General features: G+C 49.7%; 2 protein-coding genes, 1 long non-coding RNA gene and 2 other non-coding genes across 8 annotated transcripts; 4 read left to right on the forward strand and 1 right to left on the reverse strand.

Moving 5' to 3' along the window:
• The first annotated feature begins 3,760 nt into the window (after positions 1-3,760).
• On the forward strand, positions 3,761-7,230 carry LOC143826769 (uncharacterized). Of its 3 annotated transcripts, none has more exons than XR_013227125.1 (6): positions 3,761-3,835; positions 4,366-4,441; positions 5,273-5,371; positions 6,252-6,337; positions 6,477-6,562; positions 7,000-7,230. It is a non-coding gene; the product is annotated as an uncharacterized LOC143826769 (long non-coding RNA). The 3 variants fall into 3 exon arrangements; XR_013227127.1 differs by having other exon boundaries at positions 3,824-4,000; XR_013227126.1 differs by having other exon boundaries at positions 3,833-4,048.
• On the forward strand, positions 4,852-4,942 carry LOC143826869 (small nucleolar RNA SNORD88). The gene has a single exon (XR_013227150.1). It is a non-coding gene; the product is annotated as a small nucleolar RNA SNORD88 (small nucleolar RNA).
• LOC143826868 (small nucleolar RNA SNORD88) lies at positions 5,470-5,559 on the forward strand. Its single transcript, XR_013227149.1, has one exon. It is a non-coding gene; the product is annotated as a small nucleolar RNA SNORD88 (small nucleolar RNA).
• A 791-nt stretch (positions 7,231-8,021) lies between the features above and the next one.
• ACP4 (acid phosphatase 4) lies at positions 8,022-16,049 on the reverse strand. 2 transcript variants are annotated; one of them, XM_077315758.1, is made up of 11 exons: positions 15,651-16,046; positions 14,381-14,476; positions 13,873-13,959; positions 13,224-13,361; positions 12,785-12,883; positions 12,341-12,436; positions 12,127-12,259; positions 11,314-11,396; positions 9,990-10,096; positions 8,294-8,463; positions 8,022-8,183 (listed from the first exon to the last, which is right to left on the reverse strand). In XM_077315758.1, exons 1-11 carry the CDS (start codon positions 15,747-15,749, stop codon positions 8,098-8,100), a joined length of 1,194 nt encoding a protein of 397 aa, XP_077171873.1. In that variant the 5' UTR covers positions 15,750-16,046; the 3' UTR covers positions 8,022-8,097. The 2 variants fall into 2 exon arrangements, with proteins under 2 accessions (XP_077171873.1, XP_077171874.1); XM_077315759.1 differs by lacking the exon at positions 12,785-12,883 and having other exon boundaries at positions 15,651-16,049.
• Positions 16,050-16,539: 490 nt separating this feature from the next.
• Positions 16,540-21,886, forward strand: LOC143826768 (integrin alpha-M-like). The gene is made up of 7 exons (XM_077315761.1): positions 16,540-16,705; positions 17,028-17,108; positions 17,767-17,894; positions 18,986-19,131; positions 19,813-19,963; positions 20,416-20,587; positions 21,521-21,886. Exons 1-7 carry the CDS (start codon positions 16,654-16,656, stop codon positions 21,703-21,705), a joined length of 915 nt encoding a protein of 304 aa, XP_077171876.1. The 5' UTR covers positions 16,540-16,653; the 3' UTR covers positions 21,706-21,886.
• The last annotated feature ends 179 nt before the right edge of the window (positions 21,887-22,065 follow it).

Consider the following 22,065-nt stretch of genomic DNA (forward strand, 5'->3'; position numbering starts at 1 on the left):
TTTTTTAAAGGACAGGGAACAGAAGCAACCAGAGCTCCAGGGCCTTTCTGCAGGACATACTATTAATTCCTCTGCCTCAAGCAAAAATTGGCTCGCATCGTTTTAGAGATTAGGGACCAGGCCCTTGCTGAAATGAAATCTTCAACTTCCAGATGCAAATGCAAAGATTCGGTGTTGTATTCTGCGTGTCAGCAAGACGGTCTCACAGAACCCTGCCCTCCCTGAGTATTGTCACCGAGGTCTTCTGTGGAGTCTATTTTGCACCTTCCTGCCATGGCAGTCGTGACCCACTCTGGCCGGCCTATGCAGAAAATCAGGGGCAGCCCAGCACTGTCCCCAGAGAAAGGAACTGGAGGGGGGGAAGAGCAGGCTCTTTCTTCAGGCTGCATATTCAGGGGTAGTCCAGGCCTATAAATATCCCCTCATCCCTCTCCCACACCCGTCGCTTGGCTCAGCTTCTGGGGTCAGGAATCCGCAAGCGGTCTATTTTGAGGGAGGTTTCTGGTTTCAGCAGCGACGGGGTGCGAGCCACCTGGAAAACAGGCCGGTTCAAAGAAGAAGAAAACTGGCTCTTTGGTGTTTTTTCGCAGGGTAAACCTTGACGCACCCCCAGGGAGGGTCAGCTGTCAGGGCCTAAGGCTTCTGGGGGGGGGGCTCATTGCTGACATCCCTCCCGATGTCCCGGCTGCTAGGGCTCTACCCCCCCAGCTGCACCTGTGTGCACTTTCCCAAGCAACCGGAGGTACAGCTCCAGCAAGGCCCAGATCTCAGCTGGCAACTCATTCCACCAGGTCGGGGCCAGGACCGAAAAGGCCCTGATTTTGGTCGAGACCAGGCGAGCATCTTTAGGGCCAAGGATTTCCCAGATTGGTGTTGCCAGAGCACAATGCTTTCCAGGGAGCATAATGGGAGAGGCAGTCCTTTGGATATTCCAGGAAATGGCTGGTATGATTAGGAGGGTAAAACCTTTCCTGAAGCTCAGCTATAGCAGGGGGAGAAGGGAGCCTGAGGTTTGTAGAAACGAAATGGAAGAAGAAGCTTGGTTTGCATTCCAGCTATAACGGGGATCGTGGGCGCCCTGGAACTTCTGCAGCCGGATGCAGCCTGGTAGAGATTTCTTCTTGATGCATCATTTCCAAAGCACGAGGGCAGCGGGCCTGTTTTTACTTGTCTCTTTGGTGAGCTGGCATTCTGCAGTCCACTGGGTACAACAGCTGGCATTCAAGATGGAAATTGCAAACCTCTCAACACCACCTGCCAGTTTCTCATTTGTATGTTTTTGCAACCATTGTGCGAGGTCTCTGCCAATTCAGTGCAATGGATACATTCCTTCTCTCTCCCCTGGCTTTTGAAACTAAGCCCAATCAGCTCCACAACTCCTACAGAAGGGGGCTCACACAGCACGGAAGCTGAACTTGAATACAACCTTGGGGGTCTGGATTGGAAGAGACCCCTTCAAGGTTGCTCTGTTGATTTAACCTTTGCCAGCTATTTATGGACTTGATATATTATATCTTGTCATTCTCCTCAATGTGGACCCTAATGTGGCTTCTGTGGTTCTCCCCTTCTGCAATTTATCCTCACAGCCACCCTGCGAGGTAGGCTAGGCCGAGCGTGTGTGACTGGCCTAAGGGCACCCCGCAAAATTAAAAGGCAGAGCAGGGATTTGGATCCACCTTTCCAAGATTCTGTTCTGACAATTTAACCCTTGCACCATTTTCCTTCCCTCAGCGAATCAGTCCTTGCTGTTGAACTGTAACATAATAATGATCAATTTCTGTAATTTACTAGTCCCTCTGAATTTTCAGCTTCAAATAAAGCCTATAGCCCTTTTCCTTTTAAGGGATAAAAGAACTTTTCCTTATCACTGCAGAAAAAAAGACAAGACTAGGCTTTCTTAATGGCCCTGGATGGGTTTCCTGAATGGGTGGAAGTTTGCTAATTTTTAATATATGGTCGTGTCAATCTGCCCCAACCTCCCAAAATGGCCAATGATGGGCCTGTAGAGCAGGGGTAGTCAAACTGCGGCCCTCCAGATGTCCATGGACTACAATTCCCAGGAGCCCCTGCCAGCGAATGCTGGCAGGGGCTCCTGGGAATTGTAGTCCATGTACATCTGGAGGACCACAGGTTGACTACCCCTGCTGTAAGGGGTGGGAACGGGAGGGGCCCCAAAGTCATCATGCGCGGTCTATACTGTAATCTTCCAGGCTTCACACGAGAAGAAATGCTAATTATAACACAACGAAGCACAGATTAAAAATACCTTCGTACATATTTCCTCAAAATAGTTGTCCCCTTCCCCTACCTTTGGACTCTGGCAATCGCATGGCATGTAGAGGACAAGCTCCCAAGCTGCTTTACGGCAGCCCCAAAACTATATCGGGGCAAAGATAAGTTTTAGGACCAAAATAGCCATGGTGCAAACCAGTGGGTGGTCCCTACTTTAAACTTTGTTCCCATGTCATTTTTTCTGGCCAGAAACTATCCCAAAGTGATGGTGGTGTTTGCCCAGTTGAGGAACCTTATGTGGCATGCAGAAGGTCCCAGGTTCTATCCCCAGCATCTCCAGTTAAAAGAAAAATAATCATTTTTATCCCCCTTTTTTCACTGCCCGAAGGAGTCTCAAAGTGGCTTACAATCGCCCTCCCTTGATCTCCCCACAACAGAGCTCAGATAGAACTGCTCCTGGGGAAAGGTGAAATGTACAGCTTCCAGGCTAGCAAGACACACACAGTTGTTGTGGGGATAAAACAGAGAAGTGGAGAACACATTTGCCAGTCTGAATTCCTAGGAGGAAGTATAGGGGTTCTATTATCCTAGGAACAGCAAGTAAGGAAAGAGACTCCTCAAACAGCTTTGGCCCCCTTGTGCAATGGGAGTAAGAACCCGGAGCAGCAAAGGGGCTTTGTGATCTGAATTACAGGGCTGGGATTAAACTAAATCGGGATGTGTTTAAGATTAGCCTGGGTCCTTCTGCTACCAACGCCTTGAATGGCTAGAGGGGGGAAACGGATCATTGCTCATCCGTTTCCAATCGGCAAAACGGAATGTTTCCTCTCAATCTGCCCTGCACAAAGAGCATATTGTGAAAGACACAATAACGGGCAGCCGGCCCTAGGAAAGCTCTCCCTGATCCAAAGAGAACTGCAGAGAGGCACGCAGCCAGGAAAACACACTGCAATGCACGTGCTACCGCCACACACGAGAATCCACAGGTAGCTTTCCTGCTCTTTGATAGACCAACATGCTTGCCAGAGAGCAAACAATGGTGCTATTATGCACAGAGCTCCCTGGCAGCAAACCCTATTCTCTCAATTCCGCGCAGATTTATCAGCTCGCTTTAAATCTTGTTTTTGCCACGAACTCTCCGGAGACCTGCAATAGGACGCAAAACGTTTTGGAAACGGAGTCACTGCGAAGCAACCTGGACATTGCAACCTCCCTGGACGTGCAACCATAAAGGATACCACGCTTTAGCGGCACCCTTATTACCCTGCACGCGTGAGCCAGACCTCGCTCCAAATAACTTCCTAACAATTACATCACCAGCAGTTAAACTTAATGAATACCGCCAAGGAGGAGATGCGCATGCGCGCAAAGAGGCGCATCGCCTCCAGCTGCCGTCCTACCTATTACGCATGCGCATCAGCGAAGCGCGACGCCCCTTTGCCAGACAGACGGAAGCTTCGGCGTGCCTAGTCTTTAATTAAGCGCATGCGCAAAATAGCGCGCGTGAGATAGGCGCGTTCTACCCGGAAGTGGGAGGAGAGTGGAAGTATAAAAGGGCCACGTGGGCGGTTTTTGTTCCTTTTTCAATGGCGCCGAGAAGGGGGTGAGTGAGCGGGATGCAAAAATCGTGGAGGGGAACCGGGCTCTCTTCGTTCCCCGCGCCGCTACAACTTGATTGCACTATGAAATCCAACTGGTGCAGCTCATCCTTGCTGTAAAAGGGGAAAGCAGCACCTTTGGGATGTCTGCCTGCTTTGCAACACTAGAGGTTGAAAACCGCAAGAGAATTGGGACGGGCGTTGGGAATTGAAGAAAGGTGGGGCTCCTTAGGAGTAAATGGCAAGAGGGTGGGTTGAGAAGTCGCTATTGGGGTGTAATCGTGAAGGGGAGAACCGGCAGAAGGGAGACTGAATTAGACTACTTTCTGTAATGGCGCTGGGAGTGAGGAGCGGGGGAAACGAGATGGGTGGTAAAGAGGCAGGTGCGAGGGCTGGGAGCGTGGGGAGAAGGTAATGCTGTTTTGCAGGACTAAAGAGCAACGCTTAAGGGCAGAACAGAACGTGTAAAAGAAATACAGGTGGGGTGGAAAGGGAATGAAGCTGGGAATAATCGCCTGTCTCTGTTTCCCCGCAGGAGCTTTGGCCCCTCTTTGCAAGTGATGGAGCATGAAGATGAGCCTGCCGGTCATTCTGGGATCTTCTTGTCCTGGGTAAGCATTACCAGGGAGGGCATGCATCCTCAGGTTATGCTCCAGGGAAGTGTGAGGCCCCCAGGAAGTTGATATGGGGATTCTCTATTCTTGAATGCATTGATAATATTTATATATCGCCCTCCCTTGCAGCTCAGGGTGATTTTTCCACAGAAAGATCTGCAGTTGGGTAAGCTGTTTAAAAGGCTGCATGGCTCTGCCTTCCCCTTTGAGGTGCAGCTGACCGTGTTAGGTGTGCTTTGTTGTTGTGGTCCAGCTGTGTGCTGATAGTTCCCACAGGGAAGGCAGGCTGAGCCAGCGCCATAAGTAGAAAGATGTCCATATCAGTCTTCCCTCTATGGCTCATTGCTGCTTTTCGGGGATTGCTGTCAGTAGAAGATGTTGAGGACTGCTTACAAGGACCACAGGGGTTCCTCCGATGATGTTAGCACTGGGCTCGGATTGCCATGGCGATGACTGTGCAGCCCCCTGGTCTTGACATTAAGGGGGACTGAGGAGTAGAATCCCTGCTTATGCCAAGTTCCCACACTTCCTTCCCAGTGTGGGAATTATGGCTTTACTGATAATGCAAGCCATGGTTCTTAGAGGGAAGTCTAAGAGGTATAACTAGTTTCATACAGAATGTTTTTTTGGGGGGGAGGGGGTGGTTAATTTAAGAAGGAAGTCAAGAATGCCATTCTCCTCTATCCAGATCCATACATTTTGATTGTTAATTGGGTGCAGGGGAGGTAGCCATCTTCCTTTCCCCAGTCGCTCTAAGAGGGCTACTGATGTAGTGAAGGACTTAACCGAGATAATTCCAATTAATGTCAGGTTGCTCTTTCTTGGCAGATGGCACCAGCCTTTTGGTATATGGTCCCAGCATTAGCCCCATCATAAAGACTGCGTCATCATGTGAATACTTTTGGGGAAGTTCACTGTCAGGAGAAGGTAAGAATGGTTGTTTGGTATTTGCTAGGAGGGACCAGCAGGAGAGATGTGGGAGATGCTGGGGGAGCAAGACGGCAAAGCCCAAAGTGTAGGAAGAAGGCCCCCAGTGATGTCAGCACTGGGCTCTGAGCACCGTGAAGTCATGCGTGCCTCCTGGGGACTTGACACCCCTGGAGACTGAGGGGGCCTTGAAGGTGGGAGGGTGACAGCCAGGGATTTCAAGCTCTGAGCCGTCTGGCTTAAAGGCAATGGAGAAATCTGGAGATGCCATAAAGCAGGGATGGCCAAACTGTGGCTCTCCAGATGTCCATGGATGACATGTGCTGGGAGAGGCTCATGGGAATTGTAGTCCATGGACATCTGGACACAGTTTGGCCACCCGTGCCATAAGGCAACCTTTGTCATGCAGGTGATGGGAAATCTCTGGGCAAAGGCCTGAATTGTGACCACTTGAAAACGTGGAACAACATAAAACAAGAAGCCCAAATGACTGTTTAAAAACAAAACTTCAAGAAGTGAGAATTTAGAGTGGAGAAATTGCAGGAAGCAAAGCAACTCTGTCCCCCATGACTGGAATTTTTTTTGTCATTCATCTTGTAATTGTGCTATGTAGGAATAAAACAGCAGTGACAAATTCTGAATGGAAAAGAGCAGGGAAGGGGTGAAGTCCCTCCTCCACTGTTCTGCTGTTTAAAAAAACTGCATCAGTGCCTTGCTTCTTGGTGTGTAACATGTTTCTAGCCATACGGAGTACCTGTAAATTGTTAAGTAACACAATTGGTGTGGTGTGATAGACACACAAGAGAAAGCGGAATATGCTTTGCAAAAGCAAATAAAATTTGAACAGGTGGCCAATCTTTTACCCTGTCGTTCTTCCCAGGTTAAACAGTCTCCGCCCTAGGATAGCAACCATGTGGAGAGGAGAGGAGAGCTGCACTTCAGGACAAATGCATAAAGATGATCCAGGTAAAAACAGCAGGAAAATCCTAACTATCTAACACTGCTGGTGAGAGAGGTCCCAAAATTGTAGGAAAAGGATAGGGGCTAAGGGGAGCTCTGCTTTGCTAACTAGTTTGCTTTCCTTCCCCCCCCCCCCCCTCTGCAGATTGGTAATGGAATCTTCCCAGTTCTGGCTTTTTGGTGGCCTTTCCAAGCAGAATGATGCGGCCTGATCCATCTGAGAGCTTGCAGGTACAAGAGGCAGCTTGGGATTGAAGGAAAGGTGGGGCAGTAAAGGACTAAATAAAGTCTCCTGCATCCAAGCTTTGCCATGTTGGGTTTTGTGCTGGGGGCGGGGAGAGGAATGAGTGACACAGTGCCTCTTTTGCATGCGGGTCCCTGATGCCACAGGGATCACCAAGAAAATGGCAGATGGGGTCTGATCTTCAGGCCTTTTGGTCTGATCTTCAGAGGTCTGATCTTCAGACCTTTTGGATACACCTAAAAATGTATTACACAGTTTGGGTTTGGAGAATTTTAACTGATGGGGACTCTACAGCCCATTGGCCAGATTTAACCCATGGTAGCCACATGTAATTCTGGGAAAGGGCAGTGAGGTGGTAGGGGGCCTGTTGGGAGTGTATGGATACCCTGAAGCGAACACTGAATGCATATTTCTTGTTGTTTAGTCTCAGGCTGGCTGACTGTTCTGTTCTTGTGACGAGCACTTGAGGTTACCAACGATGAGGCTGGCCCTGCAGAATTCCAAGATTCCCAACAAATCTAGTTTTGTACTATTTATTTTGTTGTATGGCATGTCTGTAGCCAAGCAATCGTAAGATTTTGTACTTGGTGATACCAGTTAAATCTCTTTGACCAGGGATTGTTGTACGGTCTGCAAAATAAAATGCTGAAAGCCATTGGATTGTCTCTTTTGCTTAATTTATGCTGCCTTGTTCTCTACCTAAAATTCAGATTGGGAAGGAAGAAGGAACCAGGTGGCTAGATGGATAAAATCAGGGGCAAGTAGTAGAAACCAGGAGTGATGGACATGAATTCAGGGGACATGGCTGAATTTTGTAGGACATCCTAAATCCATGTTTGCAAATTACACTGCTGCATACTGTGTTTTATCCCACCTGGAATGCCCAGCCAGTCTCTTCCCTGCTCCCCTCCCCATTCCAAGGACTGCAATCATAAGGACTAGAAGCATGTTTCCCTTGTAATATTTAGATGTTGTTTCTGAGGGATGGGGAGTTTGGTGAATCCGAGACACTGAAAAGGACCGAGTAGAGCCTTGATTCTTGAGGATTATCTTGGTGGAGCAGTCCCAAAGGTCTACATTGCCCCTCTAGGGTGAATTATGTACCGGAGGCTGAACTTGCATGCCCATGGGAACTCCACTGGCAGGATGGCATGCATGATATTTTCACACACCCTATAGTCAGAGGTGGAAGTTGTTAGTGATTGAATTGGACTGGGAAAATGTTTGGGGCTGGTCATATTCTCAGCCTCTCCTATGTAACAGGGTTATGAGAAGTGAAGGAAGGCAGAACTGTGTATTCAGTCAAGAGCTCCTTGGAGAAAGGGTGGAGGAGGGAAGTAATTTACACTAATTATGCTTGGAAGCTGACTCCTTGACTATGAGCCGCTGCTGTTTTCACCCAGCATCCTTTGCGCTGGGGCCTAGCAGGCCACTATGAAGCCACACTTCTCAGAAAAAAGCCCAAAGCTGGCAGTCTTTATTTTGGGTTGGAGGCTTTCCTTGTTGCCACCGGCCCATCTTCTCACCTCCTCCAGTACAAGACACACACACCGATTACAGCCACGCTCAGCAGGCCCACCATGACAGCCAGAGTGGTTACAGTGCGTCCTGAAAACAAATGAGCACACGGTTGTGAGTCAACTTGGCCTGACTCCATCCCAAGGAGGAAAACAAACTGAGTGAATGTGGCCGGGGAGGGGGATGAAGTCCCTCCTTACCTGGCCCTCCTTGAGGGTTCTGACACTCCGCATCCCAATTCTGAGGCACCACTTTACGGGTAAGGCGAACGAAGAGCTGCAGGGGGCAAGGTGTGGGGCAGCCAGGTAAGGTTAACGTGTAGGGTCGCTGGCCGCTTTCATTGCGATAGAACATGGAAACACTGAATGAACTGTAAGGAGAGGAGAAAGCAGGAAAGCTCAGTTTGAAGGTACTTGTAGGCGCAATTTATCAGCACCGCAAATACATGGTGTTTTCCTTGTAGCCCGGCCCTAAAAACCTCCCACAGCTTCCTTCTTAGCCTCCTGCTCTGCTCTGCACAACTAGGTTTGCTGACACAGTGACTATTTGATGATGTGTGTAGTATAAACAAAACAAAGGTTACACAGTATCAACAGAGCTAGATGCAATTGACAAAACTACAGAGTAGGCTGTACAGGAAAGTATTTAAGGAACAAGCTCGTTCACATGCCGTTTGTGAACCGATAACCTAATTTCTCAGTGTACAGTTTTCTATTATGACAAGTACACTAATTATGAACTTATTTCACTCCTTCAGGTACATACATATATCCCTCTTATCAGGAGACTTAGCCATTTATTATATTTTTTGTATGCCACCACTCCTAGCACACGTCTATCTACCCACCTGACCAAAATAGCCAATAATGGGCCTGGATGTGGGGTGGGAAGGGGAGGGGCCCCAGGTGGGTGTGTCCACAGCTCTGCTTCTCAAACATTCTATACCAGGGGTGGGTGGGCAAACTGCGGCCCTCCACATGTCCATGGGCTACAATTCCCATGAGCCCCTGCCAGCGAATGCTGGCAGGGGCTCGTGGGAATTGTAGTCCATGGACATCTGGAGGGCCACGGTTTGCCCACCCCTGTTCTACAGGATTGCAACACTTCTGAGGTTTCTCCAAGCTTGAATGTCTCAGGGGTTTCTCAGTGGTAAAAAAGTTAAAGCCTGCTCTAGACCTGACTCGTACAGCATCCAATTTCTGTATTTTCTTACCTCTGACATACAGAGCTTCTCGGACGATCTAATTACAGAAGTGCTTTGGCTCAATTGCCATCTTGGAGTGCTTTTGTGGTTAGATCATTGAGAAGTTCCGTATGGCGGTTTGTGCTGAAACGGAATGCTTGAATAAGGTTTAGCCCTCCACATCTGGCAGGGGAATGCCACAAGTTAATTGCGCCTGCCGTTTTCCCAGAGGGAAGCATGCACTTCTGTTCTTCAGAGAAATTAAAATGGATTCGTACGCCTTGAATAAAAATACATTCAAAGTTGGAAATACAAATCAAAATCAGACTAAAGGGGAGGGAAAGCCCCCAAAGGGCAGAGAGAGGCCATATATAATCTGCTTTAAACAATACTTAAGTTTCTGCAGCCTGTTCAAAAACACTAATATAGGCTGTTGCCTGGGATAGGGTGAGATAGGTTTTCTTCTGGTTTATGAGAACAGGTAGGCATTCTATGTAGCCTTTCCTCAGCCTCAAGAGCTGGAAATTTAATTTTTAAGCGAATGGCAGGAGGCTGAATCGTCGGCCCGTATCAAAGTCTGGTTTCTCTGAAAGTGCCAGCAAAATCCTCACTGCAATGCCTACCCCTATTATTTCTGTTTAGCTGCAGGGATAATCTTCATGGGGCAGACCCAAACACCCTGTTTCCCAACAAAAGTAATCAAGCAGATATACTCATTGCTTTCTTGGTAGAAATCGAATCCGTGGCAGGCGGCATATGGTGGAGGGTGACCGTTGTAAACGCCCAGCGCCCCTTGCAGGGCAATTAAGGTGCTGTCGTGCTAAATCAGGCCAAGGGAGCAGGAATAAAAGTATCAAAATGTGATTATACATAACGTGAGGCACTAAGGTACCTCCTTCCTACCTAAAATACTAGGTTCACCCATCTAAATTCTGTGTGGCCAACTGAGTTGTATTCTGATTCAATGGCAACCTGGCCAATAATATTCTACCAGCACCTTCAAAGGGGCATTATCTAAGCCTGGCACTCCTAGCTTTCATGCTGTAAAAATGGGATCTTGAATCTGCAGTTTTCAATTATAGGTGGACTTCAGAGTACCCTGGAAAACTACCATCCACACCGTTCTATGCAGAGAAGGAAACCCCTAGCTCCAATACCACTTTGGGTGAGACACCTTCTCTTAGCAATGGGGGGTGGAGGGGTAATAATATTGACCTCCCTTAAAGGAAAAATCAACAGGAGTCTTGTGCCAACTTAAAGTCTATCAAGTTTTTATTCTGGCATAAAGTTTTGCGGTCTGGAGCTCTCTGAAGCTCTAGATGAAGACGCATCTAACCGTGACTTCACGTCCACGGAAGCAGACTGATTTGTCTGGACGATGGTCAAGCCCTAGCGATTTTTGTCGGGAGAGCTGTGTTTGTCTCCCCTCTGCCGTGAAAGCTTGCTGGATGACCTTGGGTCTATCACCTGCTCTCTGGCTAACTTCCCTCACAGAGTTGTTGTGAGGATGAAATGGAAGACGGGAGAATGAAGGAAGCTACTCTGGGTTTCCATTAGAAGAGGAAGAGCTTGGGAGGGGGGTTGTACCCCACATTTCAATACCCAAAGGAGTATTATAATTGCCTACCCTTCCTCTCCCCACAACAGATACCCTGTGAGGTAGGTGGGGCTGAGAGAGCTCTGGGAGAACTGTGACTAGCCCAAGGTCACCCAGCTGGTTGCATTTGTAGGGCGAGTGGGGAATCATGGAATCAAGCCCAGCTCTCCAGATGACAGGCCGTCGCTCTGAACCACTGCACCAGAAGTGGCCAAACTGTAGCTTTCCAGTTGTCCGTGGACTACAATTCCCATGAGCCCCTGCCAGGATGGGAATTGCAGTCGACATCTGGAGAGCCGCAGTTCGGCCACCCCTGCACCACACCAAGTTGGCTCTTAGGGAGCAAGGTGGAGTGCCAATGCAAATAGATCCTCGGAGATCCTTGACTGCCCGTGCCTTTCTATCGGGACTTTTGAAACGTTCAGCTGGGAAGGACTTACTGCAGAATACATGATCATCTTGAGGGGCAGATCTCTGCACACAACCTTGGAGAAGTTGCTCAGAATGGCACCCAGGAGCAGTCCTGGAGAGAGAGAGAGAATACAGATCAAGAAGCACAGCAGAGCCAGCTCTGTAGACCAGGGGTAGCCAACCTGTGGTCCTCCAGATGTCCATGGACTACAATTCCCATGGGCCCCTGCCAGCTTTTGCTGGCAGGGGCTCATGGGAATTGTAGTCCATGGACATCTGGAGGACCACAGGTTGGCTACCCCTGCCGTAGACCAAAAGAGAACGGCATCACATCAGATAGTGTTGCTACAAGCCTGGAAGGCAACCCAGTTTGGAGGACCTGGCATTTCAGAGGCCATCTCCCAGACTCTGAAGGTGAACTACCGGGTCTTGCCACCTGGGGGTGCCATCAAACCAGCCATCGATCCACAACATCAAAAAGGGGACTGAAGATAAAACAGATTACTTGCGGCCCAAGCTTTCACGGATTTTGTCAGAGACCCAAGCAAAGCTTGTTCTCTGGTGGTGCAAGAAGGAGACTCCGCTGGCTGCTGGCCGGAAGCGACTCAGAGAAAGGTCACAGGCACACCCCCAGGGTGGCTTCCCAGCTTCCTGCTGGGTCTTGATATAAGGCCACAAGGCCTTGATGGCACTCTTAGCATGGCAAGCTCCAAGCTGGACCCCACGGCCCTGCTGGCAGGGGATCATGGGAACTGTAGTCTGTGGACAACTGGGGAGCCACAGTTTGGCCACCCCTGTGGCTTTTCACTGTTTCCTAAAGTTACTCAGGCATCCGTCCTCACCTCCAGTAAATCGGGCCTTCTCTTGGCTGGCGTGCATCCCCACGTGGGCTTCGACATTAAAAGCTTCCATCTCCTGAAGGGTGGCCAGGACCTGTGGCGTGGCCCAGCTGGGCAAGCTCAGATTGTGGGTTTTCTTCCAGAGAAGGAGAAAGGAAGGTGTGACTGAAGGTTATCCGTGGTTGAGGGAAGAGTTATAACGAGATAGCCTCCCTACCTGGCAAAAGAGGGCATCGTGCACCTTCCAAAGGCCCCTCAGGGATAGATGCTCAGGTTTTAGTCCTGTATAGTTGGCCATCATGGTGATGAAGCCCTGCAAAGGAGAGGAGGTTGAACTTGAGCCTTCCTGAAAAGTAACATGATCTGCAGAGGCCGTTCCCTAGCAGGGCTGGTAGGACTTTTGGGCTGGTAGGACTTCTCTGCCCCCTCTCTCCTTCTTTCCTATAGTAATTTCAGAATAAGCAATTAAGGATCAAACTGTTAGATGTTAATTATCTATTGTATACTATGGATGGATGGATGGATGGATGGATGGATAGTTTGTATGTTTTATCCTGATGTACCCAGCCCTGAGTCCAAAGAGAAAGGGCAGGTAACCAATACAACAACAACAATATTTTTGTTTGCTTTTCCTCCTGCTCTTAAGCCCCCTCTCTGATACCTTCCAAGCCTTCATCTTTGCCTGATAGCTGGGCAAATTGATGGTCTCCTCCATCAGCTGCTGGTATCGCAGGCAGGTCCGCGTTGGCGGCTTCAGCAGCTGTGAGGCACAAGTAGGAAAGATGGGCCGAATTTGAGAAACCGGAAGTCCAACCGATTAGCCAGAGGTAGTCAACCTGTGGTCCTCCAGATGTCCATGGACTACAATCCCCATGAGCCCCTGCCATCACTTGCTGGCAGGGGCTCATGGGAATTGTAGTCCATGGACATCTGGAGGACCACAGGTTGACTACCCCTGGATTAGGCCATTTGTCACGCAGTGCAAAAGTGACAGGATGGGAACCGTGAAGAAATGTGTTAGCATGCACTGGAGGATAACTCTTTGCAGAGCATTATGTCCCTCCCAAAGGACTCCGGATGACCGTTCCCTGCGCATTTACCTTGTCATACCTAACAGGCACCGTGTGGATGGGAACTGGTTTCCAGCCAGCCTCAGGCTCCGAGCTTGGATACAGCCCCATCAGGTTCGCCTGAGCGCTCATTATGGTGCGGTCGTAATCGGTGCTGCGGACGTAGATCTGCAACCGGCACAAACATGGGGGTTTTTTGTCACACATGTCGGCCACAGGAAGATGTAAACAAAGTTGTAATTGAGTGAGAAGAGACGGTTTGGGGGGGAGGAGTTATAGGAGGAGAACTATTTGGGAAACTCCCAGTCCTCCGTTTTCTCCAAGATCCTTTAGGGCAGGGGTAGTCAACCTGTGGTCCTCCAGATGTCCATGGACTACAATTCCCATGAGCCCCTGCCAGCAAATGCTGGCAGGGGCTCATGGGAATTGTAGTCCATGGACATCTGGAGGACCACAGATTGACTACCCCTGCTTTAGGGCCTTGAGAAAGCACCACAGCATCAGAGGAGAGAGATTCAGGGGCAACGCAGTAGCAAAGAACAGCCAATATGAGCGTCCGTCAAGTCTCTTCCAGCCTCTGTTGTCCTACGCATACTAGAACAAGGGGACGCATGGATGCAGCTGGGCAAATCTAAGGATTACGGGCAGGAAGATCAAAGCTTACAGGAACTCTGTTTACCTCCTGTGGTTTGTAGGAAGCACTCAAAAATCCAGCGTATTTCTCCCTGAGGAAACGCCCCAGCGCTTTCTGTTGTAAGATACCCAACTGCAGTAGGGAAAAGGAGGACACCAAGAAAAAAAAAAGAATGAGAGATTTAAATCCAGACAGAGATGCACTCTTAATCAGTATAGAGTTCCCAACTTCCAGGTGGCCGCTGGAGACCTCTTGAGAGATCTCCAGCGGTGAGAGTTCAGTTCCCGTGGAGAAAAGGGCCGCTTTGGAGTTTGGACCCTATGACATTCTACCCCATTGAAGTCCCTTCTCTCCTCAAACCTTGCCTCCCTCAGGCCCACAGCCCCCGAATCCCAGCCCTGAGCTGGCAACCCTGCATTAGCACAGGGTTCTAGCCCAAAGCAAAAAATGGAAATCTGCCTAGTTTTTATGGATCATATCCCCCCCCCCCCACCACCACCACCACATACACCAATGGGAACACACACAAAATACAAGTGTCTCCAGGTTGTACCTCAGTGAGTTGCTGGAAGCCTTGAGGCCAGGCGGCTGTTTTGTGGGGATCCGTGGGGTAGGTGCCCAAAGGGGATCGGTCCCCATGGCGATAAACCTGAGGGGGGGTGGGAATGGTGTGGAGGGGAATCACAGAGAATCAAAAATCCAACCCCCAACTGAGGAAACAACAGACTCTAACCAGCTTACAAGACCAGCCTGACTAGACCCTTTCCCCTTGGGACCCTTGGTTGATTTCCATTGATGTGAGGTCTTTCCCTATCTGTCCCCGTTTCCTTCTCTCTTTTCTGCTTTTTTTCACACCGCCCCTGCCCCAACACACACACACACACACACACACACACACACACAACAAATGGCTGGGACCCTACAAGGGAAAAGAAAAATTCAATCTTACACAGCCCCCTTTACCTTGAATGAATCTTTGTTGGTTTTAAAGGTGCTATTGGATTCTAACTTTGTTTTGCCCCTGAGTAAGACATTTTCGTTCTAACTGGCTTTTGCGGGTCTGGGGGACACGACAGGACAGATCACTGTGGTGGACCCTCCCAGTACTTAGACATTGAGACGGTGGAGGCTCTTAGCCCTGTTAATCCATCAATTTAGGTGCAACATGCAGAGCATACAGAGACACACCGTGCCGCCTCTTAGGACCCTTGCATCGCCCAACTGATCATCATGTTGATAATTTCTCTGTATGCAGCTTCCCGGTACCCTAGGTAGGGATGCCAGCCTCCAGTTGGGGTCTGGTTATCTCCCAGAACTACAGATAATCTCCAGACAACACAAACCAGTCCCTTTGGAGCAAACGAACGATTCAGAAGGTGGGGCTGACTCTATGGCAGGAGTGGCCAAACTGGGGCTCTCCAGATGTCCATGGATGACAATTCCCATGACTATGCTGGCCCGGGGCTCATGGGAATTGTGATCCATGGACATCTGGAGAGCCCCAGTTTGGCCACCCCTGCTCTATGGCCTCGTACCCCACTGAGGTCCCTGTCATCCCCAGGTTCCACTCCCAAAACTCCAGCCTGGGGTTGGCAGCTCTCCCCCCTGTCCCCCACCGGCAGAACCTGGCAACCCTGACCCTAGGTCTTCTCACATGTTTCAAATCATCCAGGAATCCCGGCCCGCCATCTTCCCTTCAATAATTCCGTCAACTACACAGGCCTTCCAAAGAGCAAAAGAAGCCTTCTTTTGGGCCAAGGTATTAAGCCCTTCTCCATCCCCAGAGAACCCAGACCGTCCTAGCCCCGGGCGTCCCCGTGTACCAAGGTGACGAAGCGCAGCATCCTTTCCTGGCCTGCTGCAGGAGGCAGAACGTTCTGGAGGAGAACCATCAGGGGACTCAGCATCTCAGGCAGCCTCATGGCGATGAAAAACCCGCACCATCCGGAAGCAAAGTGTCTGAGAGCCGGCCGACGAGCTCTTCGGTTATATAGGCCCCTTCTCAGACCCTGTAATCAACCCTCATTTTCCTTTGCTGACGGGTCAGGTTTAAGAGGCGCCGCCACAAAGGAAGGGTGTAAAGAGGGAGGAGGAGGACTGCTTTTTGACTTGCATAACGACACCTGCCCACCCACCCACCTGCCAGTCTGGTGGATCACATTACTTTCCCTGATTACAAGTTCCAACCAAGACATTACGTCTCACGGATTTGATCTAGAGAGGAAAAGTTGAGCGTAGAGTTTGCTGGGTGTAACGGTGTTGTTTTTCCCCCCTGGCTGAACGTGCATTGGAGGTAGAGCTGCCAATATTTGCAGACTTTGGGGGTGGAGCCAGGAGTGGGCGGGATTTGGGGCAGGGAGGGTCCCTGGTAGAGTATAATGCTGGGAAGTCCCCCCTCCGAAGCAGCCATTTTCTCCAGGGGAACTGATCTCTGTTGCCTGGAGAGGAACTATAATTCCAGGGGATCCCCAAGTTCCCCCCTGGGGCCTGGCATCCCTAGCGGCATGAACAAAAATCTTGTATACTTGAGAGTGTCCTAAACGGGGGAAGTGGTCACGATTTACGGGAAAAGCTGACTGGATCCAATGCACTGTTATGTGGACATACTGAGATAGAGAGCAAACCCCTCCCTCCCTCCCACAGTCTGTGCGGCAAATATTTGCACACCGAAGAGTGGCTGCTGTCCCTAAAAGGCATGTGGCTTCTTTGCCGCCCACCTTTCCAGTCAGGGCCCTTCTGGCCTCTGACCCCCACGGAGAGGCAGCCTTTGTCCTCTTGCAGCAGCTCCTCTGCTCAGAGATTGAAAAGGCAAGTGAGGGACAAGCCATGGGGGTGTTTGGAGTCCTTGTCCTCACCTTCCTCTTCTTTGGAGCAGCAGGTAAGCAGTGGCTCCGTCATGCTGGGAGATCCCGTGCAAAGGTGGATTGAGACCTTAAAATGATCCCGGTGCAAGCGAATGAGGGACTCCCATTGTCACTGCTACAGGCCAGGTGTGGCAGCACAACTGGGGGTTGCGTCAATTTGGTTCAGGCCACCGGCAGGCCTCTAGGGCAGCCAGCAAGCCACCTAGAACTTTCCTTGTAAATTAGAGAGTTAATCCGTCCCTTACCTTTGGTACCCTTCTCTCTGGGCTGAGGCGATATCTTGGTGGCCTTCCCGATGTTCTTGGCACATTCTCACCCTGCTTTCTTCTTTCACAGACTCTGTTCACGATGAAGGTTTCGACCTCTCCGATGCCTTAAGTGGGCCAGAAACCCCCCAAAGAAACAAAGAGAAAGGACGTAAGCAAAGGGTTTGGAAAAGGATGGGTGGGAAGGAGTGTCAAACAAAGTGGCAGACCAAGTGAAAAGACTTGTAATCCTGGCTCCTCCACAGGCAGCTGGGTGACCTTGGGCTGGTGCTAGTTCTCTTAGAGCTCTCCCTCACTGGGTGTCTGTTGTGGAGAGAGGAAGGGTAGGTGATTGTAAGGCGCTTTGAGACCCCTTCAGGTAGTAAAAATCAGGGTACAAAACCAGCTCTTCATGAAGATACACTAGAGCCATCATGAGCCAGCAACCCCAGGCAGGCGGCATAGAAGTCTAAAGTAGTAATAAATAATAAAATAAATAAATACAGTTGTCAATCCTGGCTCAAATTAAGCCCAAGGAATTGACATACTGAGTTTGTTAGTATCTGAGATCCTTTAACTGGATGCTCTGGTGCAATGATTAAATTTGGGACCTTCAGTATCCCAAACATGTGCTGTACCATAGAATCCTAGAGGGGCCATAGAGGACATCTAGTTCAACCCCTGTCCGTGCAGAGTCAGCCTCAAGCATCCAGGAGAAGTTTGTGTCCACTAAGTCACGGACCCTCCATGCAGCTGAGACTTACGAATGGAGGGAAATTGTTTACCTAAGAATGACCTGCTCTGTTTTGCTTTCCTTCCTTCCCACCTAGGGTGCCCAAATCATGCCCGAGATATTATCTTCGTGATCGACGGTTCGAGCAGCATGCGTTCCTCAGAGTTCATGCATCTGAAGGAGTTTGTTACAAATGCCATGAAAAGCTTTCCCAACAATACACAGGTCAGTAGGGGGTGCTGTGCTACAGGGAACGGGGCAAAAGGTGTGAAAGGCCTGTCTAGATTTTGTATGTGAACTTAAGACAGATTGTGAGTAGGTGGGCAGAAGGGACTGTGTCAGTGCTTGGCTCTTGTGGCCCTTTCTGGCATGCCCAGGGAAATGCCAATCATCAATTTGAGGTCAGGAAGCAAATTTCCTCCAGGCTGGACTGTCCAAGGGTTCTTTTTTTTTGGGGGGGGGGATCATCTGGACATGGAATTGGTGTCACTGTGGGTGGGCAGGTAGTTGTGAATTTCCTGCATTCTGCAGGCGGTTGGACTAGATGACCCTGGAGGACCCTTCCAACTCTGATTCTGTGATTTCCCTTTGAGACAGAATGGAACTTTCTATAAAACACCCTTTTTATCAATGTTTGCCACTGTGAAGCGACAACTCAGGCACAGCGTAGTAACAATCTTTTTAAAAATCTGTATGGAATGCTCAAAATATCTAGTTGCTGGACAGAAAATAAGAAAGATTACAATGTTAATTTATTATCAGCATTGTCTCCCCTCAAAAGATGCTGATAAATGTGTCAGTCTTTAAGGTGGCACCAGAATTGTTTTGGCATGTAAGCAAAAAGGACTGTCTTTCTCCACTCTCGTTGCCTTTCCCTGGAAGTTCAATGGCAAGGTCACGGTTTCGTTTGCACAAGGTTTGCTCTGAGTTGGGAAATCTGTGATGCTGGGGGTGGAGCCTGGGGAAAGGCCTCAGGGGATGTGATGTTATATCCTCCTTCCAAAGCAGCCATTTTGTCTGGTGGAGCTGACCTCTGTAGCCTGGAGATTAGTTGTAACACCAGTAGATCTCTAGTCCCCACCTCTAGTCCTACCTGCAGAGCTTCATCCTTTGCCAGGTAAATAGACAGGTTCAAAAGTTGCACGACTTAAATGCAGGATTACAAAATTCCAGGTGCATAATTAAATCTGCAACGGTGGCTAATGGGAAGTGGTGAAATTCGGCAGGCAAAGTTCCTCTCATCTTGTCAAAAATGCCAGTGAAGTGCCGCAGAAGAGCTCTCTCCCGCCCCGCTAACTTCTCTCCGTCCTCTCTAGTTCTCCCTCCTGCAGTTCTCCAGCCACTTTCAGGAGCACTTTGACTTCAGGCACTTCCAGAGAAATCCTGATCCAGATCAACTGCTCAGCCAGGTTAAGCAACTGCAAGGCTCCACGCACACCGCCTCCGCCATCAGGAAAGCTGTGTGGGTATCCCCTGGCTCCCTTCCTTTGCACCCCTCTTCCTTTTCTAGCAGGGCAGCAATTCAACACAGGCTTTTGTCACTGTGGCCAGGGGTAGTCAACCTGTGGTCCTCCAGATGTCCATGGACTACAATTCCCATGAGCCCCTGCCAGCTGGCAGGGGCTCATGGGAATTGTAGTCCATGGACATCTGGAGGACCACAGGTTGACTACCCCTGACTGTGGCTATTCCCCAAAGAATGTACCCACAGTAGTAGCCAGCCTTCCTTGCTCATTGGGGCTACTATGCTCATTGGGGCTACTTCAGGGATTGACTCATTTTGGGGGGGGGGGGGATTGGTTGCAGAAACGACACCCGCCACAAAACGAGGCTATAGAACGGGTTGTGCCATTTCAGCCTGAAGGTCACAGCCTTAATGGTCCCCCACTTAATAACTCCCTGCAAGTAATTTGACCACATCAAGAAGACCGCAATTGGTGAGAGCTGTTTAGAAGGATGGTTTCGTGTGTCACGACAAGCAAAAATAACATTAAGGGAAAAGACAGGGAGCGAGTTGGTTCACTGCATCTTAAAATTGTCCTGTTTCAGACAGTTTTTCTCCGTTGTGTTGGCACATTTCCACTGTGTCTCCCCTACTGTCGTAGCAATCTGCTCATACCACACTCCTCTCTCTGTTTAGCAGGGACCTGTTCGTCCCACACAGAGGGGCCCGCCACGCAGCCACCAAGATCCTTGTGGTGGTGACCGACGGGCTGAAAACCGGGGACCCCTTAGGGTATCCAGAGGCTGTCGAAGAGGCAGAGAGAACTGGAGTGGTGCGCTTCGCAGTTGGGGTGAGGCCGAAGGATCTGTTCTTCCTTAGCTACTTCCTTTCTTTCAACATGTGGCAGAAAATTTGGAGCACAGATGATGTCTGAAGCCTGTTCCCTTGAGGTCCTTGCCTTCGTTCATTTATCGATTTGATTTCTATACCACCCTTCCATATGGCTCTGGCCGGTTACAGCTTCTCATGGCAGGGGGGGGGGCAGGGTGAGCAAGAGGCTCCAAGATGGAGCAGGCAGGTGTCCCAGAACAGTAATCCACAATCCTTTCAGAAACTGTGAAGAATTGCATAGGGGATCCGCTAATCTGCAAACCTGCCTCAAGGCGGCGGATTTGTCATTTGAGGAAGAGCCAGACAATCTGCAAAACTTTTTGATTGCCTCTTCCCCGTCGATCCCTACCCCTGTGGCTCTCGAAGGCACAGCTTGCTGGTCCTTACTGACTGTCTTTTTCTCTTGGGAAGGTCGGCTTGGGCTTCATTGGCAGAACGGCACAAAGGGAGCTCCATGCTATTGCTTCTGATCCTGCTGCAGAGCACATATTCCATGTGAAGCACTTCACAGACCTGGGGACCACCCATCACCATCTGCAAGAAAAGATTTGTTCCAGACACGGTACCGTGGCTCATGGGGGAGGTAGGTTTCTGGAAAGAGGGGAGCCATGGGGAATTCTCTGTCGTGGATGCCAGAAATAGGCAGCTTTTTAATTCCTCTTTAGAGTGTTCTCCCCGCTGCCCCCTAGTTTTCAGCAGAGTATCTATGCCCGCCTGGCAAAGCAGTAGGAGCCCTGGGGAGGCAGACAGAACAAGATTTCCTGTAATTAAAAGGTGGGTCTGGAGATCTATGTAGGTGCAGTGGAATTATATCCATTCATTGTATTTGTGTACTTCTTTTTGAGGGACAGCTAAGTGTGATATAGGGACTAAGATTTGGGAAAACCAATTTTGAATTCCCACTGTGCCATGGAAGCACAGAGGGTGATCTTGGGGAAGTCATACACTCTCAGCCTCACCGACCTCACAAGTTGTTGGGAGAATAAACTGAAGGAGAAAATAGCATTGTAAACTGCTTTGCAATGCTACTGGGGAGAAAAGCGGGGTATAAGTATACAACATTTTTTGTTTGTTTCTTGAATCTATTGCCTGCCAATTTAATTTAGCGATCCTATGTTCAGGCTATGGGAAAAGGCGGAAAAAAAAAACATCTCTGTCCAACGCATCCATCTTTTTACAGCTAGATTTGAGTCGAGTAGAACTTGAGAGACCGAGAATTTTGGAGCAAACACTTTTCAGAGTCCAAGCTGCAATAGAATCTGACGAAGGGAGCGTTGATCCTTGAAAGCATCGCATCCCCTTCCCCCTTAGTTGAGAGCAACGCCCCAAACGCCCCAGCCTTTTCTCAAAAGGGAGGCAGTCCCACCATTTCATCTTTTTGATTACACCCTAACACTAGAATCTGTGCTCGGTTCCCTGTGGTCACTTCTGACTCTGCACGCTGTGCTCCAGGAGGTTTTAGCAGATTGAAGACGCGGTCGCACTGATGCGGGTTTTTGCTCTGTGCCCTTCCCAGGCCCCGCTGTCCCACGGCCCCCCGTTCCGCCACAGTCACCCGATGCCAGCGCTGCCCACTCTGATCCGCAGGTGCTGCAGAAACTGGAGCGAGTGCTGAGCGGGCTGGATGCGATCAACGCCAAGCTGGACTTGCTGGCCATTAGGCAGGGGAAATGCGGGCGAGATTCCCATCCTTTGTCCTGAGCCAGGCGGTGGGAGCGGATAATGCGATCCGCAGGAGGAAATGACTGGCAGGAAGGAAAGCTTCAAGTCGGCCTGGGTGGAAGAAGGCAGAGCACGGAAGCCCTCTTGTATGGTATTTTTGATTTAGTTTTTGGCCAAATGCCGACGTGCTCGTGATGCCAGTAAATTCACCTGCCCATAATTGTTGTGTGTTCCTTTGTTTACAGCAGCAGTAAATCCTCTGTCAATGCAGCCGTGGGCTACAAGGGGACTGGGAGGGGGAATTCTATTGGTGGGTGGGTGTTGATTGCCAGGAAGGTTTTGCTAGATTTCAGATGCACAATTCACTGGCTACAAGAGTTAACAATCAGAGAGGTTTGA

This window comes from Paroedura picta, chromosome 16, assembly GCF_049243985.1.
Source record: "Paroedura picta isolate Pp20150507F chromosome 16, Ppicta_v3.0, whole genome shotgun sequence".
NCBI lineage: Eukaryota > Metazoa > Chordata > Lepidosauria > Squamata > Gekkonidae > Paroedura > Paroedura picta.